Source organism: Salvia splendens, chromosome 1, assembly GCF_004379255.2.
Source record: "Salvia splendens isolate huo1 chromosome 1, SspV2, whole genome shotgun sequence".
In the NCBI taxonomy this organism is placed as follows: domain Eukaryota; kingdom Viridiplantae; phylum Streptophyta; class Magnoliopsida; order Lamiales; family Lamiaceae; genus Salvia; species Salvia splendens.
Window position 1 is genome coordinate 7,805,734 of NC_056032.1, and position 5,809 is coordinate 7,811,542.

At 40.9% G+C, this 5,809-nt stretch overlaps 1 protein-coding gene across 1 annotated transcript; it reads right to left on the minus strand.

Annotated features, from left to right (window-relative positions):
• Positions 1-416: 416 nt before the first annotated feature.
• Positions 417-2,365, minus strand: LOC121795136 (MORN repeat-containing protein 1-like). Its single transcript, XM_042193591.1, has 3 exons — positions 1,303-2,365; positions 912-1,140; positions 417-829 (listed from the first exon to the last, which is right to left on the minus strand). The coding sequence occupies exons 1-3, from the start codon at positions 2,193-2,195 to the stop codon at positions 665-667; spliced, it is 1,287 nt and encodes a 428-aa protein (XP_042049525.1). The 5' UTR covers positions 2,196-2,365; the 3' UTR covers positions 417-664.
• Between the last annotated feature and the right edge of the window lie 3,444 nt (positions 2,366-5,809).

The window sequence follows — 5,809 nt, forward strand, 5'->3', positions numbered from 1 at the left end:
ATAACCCTAATGACTCAATTAGCATTCACAACTTTTAGATTTATTAACATTTTTTATCGAAACATGCCACATGTCATCCATGGATTGGCCGACGATAGAACCCCTATTCGCACGTATGACAGATCGATCTAACAAGACATAGCATCCTTTGGTTGAGGAATAGAAGTGGGAAAAAATGGTAGTAGTACATACTACTGAATAATTATCGAGAGAGAGAACAAAAATGGAGTGCAATAATTGATCTCATTTCCCTTCAAACACAAGATATTGAGTTATCCACCCTTTTCCCCGCCTAAAAAACTAATTACTCTCTCCACCTCTCAAACACATTGCTGCTTCTTCAATCCACCAATACACAGCAGACCACATGCTCCATGTAATAATAATAACAATAATCCAACTTCAACCCCACCATATAAGATAAGAACACAAAGCATGTAAAAGTAAATCTGAAAATTTGGCTACAATTAGACAAAGGGCTGGATTCAGCATACACATATATGTGCACTAACTAGGAGTAGTATACATGGTGATGATCTATGTACAAGTTAGAGAATAGTTAACCAAATCTCAACCACTGGAGTTGGCTTTCAGCCTTCAGCAGGGTGCCCGTTTTCGATGTGGAAAATCAGTGCTGGTAAACTTACATTTACCAGTTAACATCTCACAAGTTGGTATCACAAAATTGCCCATGAATCCTATTCTGAACAGCTTTGATGGCAGCGACTCTGGCTGCGGTGGAAGCCCTGTTTGCGGCCACCACAGACTTGTTCACTTGCTCATCAACCCGGCGGAGGTGGATTGCATTCTCCGCAGTCTTCCTAGCAGCCTGCAGATCAACGCAACAATTTAATACTTGTGACATTAAAAAGAGTGTTAATGTTTTGGGCGTTCGTGTTCGTGTGATTCACCTGAACTGCTCGAAGAACTGCATCAGTGAGTGGGGTGAGTGGGATACTGAGATTGCCATCATCCCATTCTCCACATCTGGCCTCACCATTTCGGAAGGTGTACATTCCGTAGCCTTGCTTCCGGCCTTCGTGCCACGACCCTTCGTAGAAATGGCCGTTGGCGAAGTGATAGACCCCGAAGCCATGGATTTTATCCCCAAAGTACTCACCGAAGTATCTATCTCCATTCCTGTATATAAAAGAATACTGTATGAGTTGAAGTGGAGTGGCATTTAATGAATTCAATAAATCAAACAAGATAAACACTAGATCATCTCCAAGCAAACAAAAACATCTCCATCACCATATTCAAATATCACTTCTTTATCAAAATCAATCAAATCCCTTTGACCTGAAATGGTAGCATCCAAGGCCATGCTTAACCCCACATTTGAACTCGCCGACGAAGCAGCTCCCATCGCCACAAGTCTGAGCTCCAACGCCATGGCTCTGCCCATTGCACCACTCTCCAGCATAAGAATCCCCTGTGTAAAACTTATACACTCCATATCCATGGCGCAACCCCTGCCGATACTGCCCTCTGTACCTGCTCCCTCTCGCCCAGCTCTCGATCCCATAACCATCGTATTTCCCATCGATCCAATCCCCTTCATACCTCCCATTCACAAAGTAATTGTACACACCACTCCCATTACACGTCCCCTTATGAAACTCCCCTTCGTAGAAATCGCCATTGCTGTAAAACTCCACACCTTCCCGAACAATCTTCCTACTACTCCTCTCCACCCTGCATTGTTCCAATTCCTCCGATTCCGCCTCGCCGATGAACCATTGCACAGGCTTCGAGTGAGTTCTCGACAGAAACCCTAACCTCTTCCCATACTCATCGCAAATTTGCTTGATGAAATTGACATTCCTGCTCACGAAACCCTTGTTTCTCGACAACAGGAACAGCAACACCGCGACGAAAATTAAAGCTGAGAGCAGATTCTCCGAAGTGGCTAAATCGTCCGAAGTGAAGAAGGCGAAGAGCGCGTAGAGAAGGAGGAGGGAGGCGACGGCCACCGGCGCACCGGAGCGAGCCGGAGGTGGAAGCGGCCTGCTGTGGGGCTTCTGCTCCTCGAGATCCTCCGCGTGGGAATCGGGCGCGATCTCGCTCACAGAAGACAAGCTGTGGATGGATGAGCGGATGGTGGGGGATGAGCGGAGGAGTGATGAATTCGTTCGAGTGAGCTTCGTCTGACCGTCCATTTTCTGATGAAATTCGCTCTCCAGTTTCATCATCGGCCCTCGATTTCTCCGCCGTCCAACTAAAGCGGCCTCGATAGGCGTATCGTCAATTTCTCCGGCGCCGGTTTCATTTCCGGTGGCGGAAAACCAGTGGAGAATGTGAGCAGTTTATATTTTTAATTTTTTTTAGAGAGAGAAAGTGCGTGTGATAGTTTTGATTTGGGTTTGGGAATTATTCAGGGAGTGGGGCGAGTTTAATGTTGATATTTATATGTCGCAGAAAGGAGAGGAGGCGTGGGGCCCGCTGTACTTGATATGGACCGTGAATGAGGGATCTACGGGTCAATATTGGTCTACGATTCTACGTCGTCCGATCGCGGCATCCTGCAGGAAATCTCAGTCGTCCGATCTAGATTCACCTCTCTATCATGACTTGGCACGTGCCACTGAAAAGACTCTGGATGGGAATAACTTCTTTTTCCATGATTTCGAACTATTTACATAAAAAGTAACAAACAAAATGCATTAGCATCTCGTCCATGCTCTTGCCTCCATGCTCTTTAGCAAGAGTATTGAAATGGGTCCGAACCCACTATTCTATTATCCAATTTAAATAAAAACATTTTCATGATATTAAAATTTATTAAAAATATCCGTAATATTATTACAAATTACTAAAAAATAAAAAATTACATAATTAAAATCCTAAAAATTAAAAATTACATAATTAAAGTCCTAAAAATTAAAAATTGCATAATTAAAATCCTAAAAATTAAAAATTACATAATTAAATTCATAAAATTAAAAAAACCCACTACTCGTGGCCTAATTTCGCTCAAATGTGTTTGATTAGGTCTTCTTGTAGCTCAATGTGGGTACTGGTATTGCGCATTATGTTTCTTGTTTCGATCCTCTCGTGGACCGTCGTATGCACACCTCGGCGTGGGGGAGACCTCGCAGTTGAGCTTCCGGCTTCATCATCATCGTAAAAGTTAGCCGCCCTCGGTCCTTCGTCAGCTATAATCATGTTGTGCAAGATAATACATGTGTACATGATGTCGGCGATATTCTTAACGTACCACAGCCGAGACGGAGCCTTCATAATGTTGAATCAGCCTTGAAGGACCCCAAAAGCTCTTTCGACGTCTTTCCGAGCAGACACTTGACGCTGCGAAAAAAGAACCTGTCTCGGGTCTTGCGGATTGCTGAACGACTTCACGAAAGTTGACCATCTTGGGTAGATACCATCGGCGAGATAGTAACCCATGTGGTATGGATTTCCGTTGACGGTGAAGTCGATCACCGGTGCTACACTATTCAAAACATCATTGAAGAATGGTGAAGAATAGAGCACGTTCAAGTCGTTGTTGGATCTGGCAACACCGAAATATGCATGCCAAATCCATAGGCGGTAGTCGGCGACTGCTTCAAGGATAAGCGTGGGGTCGCCGCCTTTGTGGCCGCTTAAGTGTTGCCCCCTCCAAGCATTCGGGCAATTCTTCTACTTCCAATGCATGCAGTCAATGCTGCCAAGCATACCGAGAAAACTGTGGACTGTTTCGTAAAGATGAAGCAACCGTTGACAATCTTCGGTGGTGGATGCCCGAAGGAATTCCTCACCGAAAGCAGAACGAGCTCCGTCTCAAAACTTTTTGAGGCATAGGATTCCAGTTGACTCACCCACATGCAAATACTCGTCGAAGAGGTCAGCCGTTTGCCTAGTAGCAAGTTGTCGGAGGGCACAAGTACACTTCTGCAACGCCGAGAGACTTTGCCGACCGGTTGCGTCTCTACGTGATTGAAAGTATTCAACACGGGCGGACAATGTGTTAACAATACGCATAAACAACCGTTTTGACATGCGAAAACGGTGCCAGAAGTAATCTTCCGGAAACCGCGGCTGGTCGGAAAAATAGTCGGCAACGAGCCTTTCGTGGGCTCCCTCCCGGTCACGAGGGATGTAGCAGCGATTTGATCTGGTTGGTCGAGGAGGAGTGGCGGGGGTAGCGGCGGCGACGTAGGCTTCATAGGCGGCACGATATTGTTCATAGTATTCTTGTTCTTCGCGCTCCGCTTCCGCCATGATATCGGTGAAATCTATTTTTGAATTTTTAGAGAGGGTTTGAGTGAGAGAGGAAGATGTAGATGAGTTGTATGAAAAAATATGAATGAGAGATAATTTGATGTGAAAATGGATGATGAATGTGTGTATTTATAGATGATTTTGGGATTAAATATTTTTTAAAAAAATCAAAAAAATTTAAAAAAAACGGTAATAAAACGGCTATATTTTTGGGAATCCGAAAATATTTTTTTAAAATTATTTTTGGTATTATTTTCGATTTAAAAAAATAGAAAATCCAATGGCTAATCCGTTAGCGAATAGAAACGCACCACGTCGCCTGCTTAGCGGCAAGGACGTGCTCGATGCATCGAGCAGCGCCGTGCCAGCGGCAAGAGCACAGCGGCGAACACGGTGCTGCCGCGCCAGCGGCACAGACGCCGTCCGTCTCAGAGAGAACCGATGCAGATGCTCTAATGCTAAAAAAATGACAAAATTTGAACATATTTGATTAATTATTTCTAAAATTTAAATTATCGATTATTAAAATATAATAATAAAATAAATAATATTACTAACATTATTTAATGAAAATTCATGGGAGAAAATTTTGTTGCAGCATTATTTTATTAGTATTTGATAGTAGGAGTATTATTAGTAGTAGTAGTGTCTTGGCTGCACAATTCTGTTGATATTTCTGTTTTTGTACTTTTTGTTTAAACTTAAATGTTTTCCTTTTTCTACCTATTGATGATTTGGAGCAATGAATGAAATTGGATGATATTGCTATACAACAATGAGTAAGAGTTGTTATCTACCTGGAACACCAATTTTGTTAACAAATGTAAGGAAAATAAAGTTACTAAAGTTTGTTTGAATTGAAAAGTTCAATACACATTTATTATATGATAGTAGAATCTTTAATACGTTTCTATATTTCTAAAAGGGCAATTTGAACATCCTTGTTTGACAAGGGTGTCAAGTGGGAAAAAAATATATTTAAAGAGAATGATTTAGGGATAAAAAGTTGGTCCAATTGTTTCGTCAAGTAGCCAAAATTGATGACTGTATTTGTTTTTTTATTTTCAAAAATGGAAAAAAGTAAAAAAAGTATAGTAACTCATGTGTGGTGAAATAATTGGGATTTGGGAAGCTGCAGAACATAAATAAATTTTTAAAATCAATAAATTCTCCATTTATTTTGTAACGCGACATATGAATTCATAATCTTTTGCAACAAGATTAACTAATTTATGTACTAGATCAGCAACCATCAACCATTTATTATCTCATTTTCAATAAGTACTATAGTATATAGTTCTCTATTAAGTTGTAATGAATTAATATCAACGGCACAACAAATATAGTTTGTTGGGAAATATTGACATAAAAATTGGGATATTATTATCTGTATTATTTTGACCATTTCTAAAGACAGGTTACTACTTACTAAACAACTTAGAAAGTTGACGAAAATTGCAAGTTGGAAGTCGCACATTTATTTTAAAACTATATCGTGTTTTTTACGAAAAATATACTATATAATCGACTTATTTTCATATAAAAGAATACTAATGATTCATTAGTGTTTTATCAATTTAATACT

What these genes read in the sequence shown, in the direction of transcription:
- LOC121795136 (XM_042193591.1), bottom strand. Translation starts at nt 2,195, where the DNA reads ATGATGAAACTGGAGAGCGAATTTCATCAGAAAATGGACGGTCAGACG. An exon ending in CTTGGATGCTACCATTTCAG is followed by an intron (nt 1,141 to 1,302) that starts GTCAAAGGGATT and finishes TTTTATATACAG; the next exon opens with GAATGGAGATAGATACTTCG. An exon ending in CAGTTCTTCGAGCAGTTCAG is followed by an intron (nt 830 to 911) that starts GTGAATCACACG and finishes GTTGATCTGCAG; the next exon opens with GCTGCTAGGAAGACTGCGGA.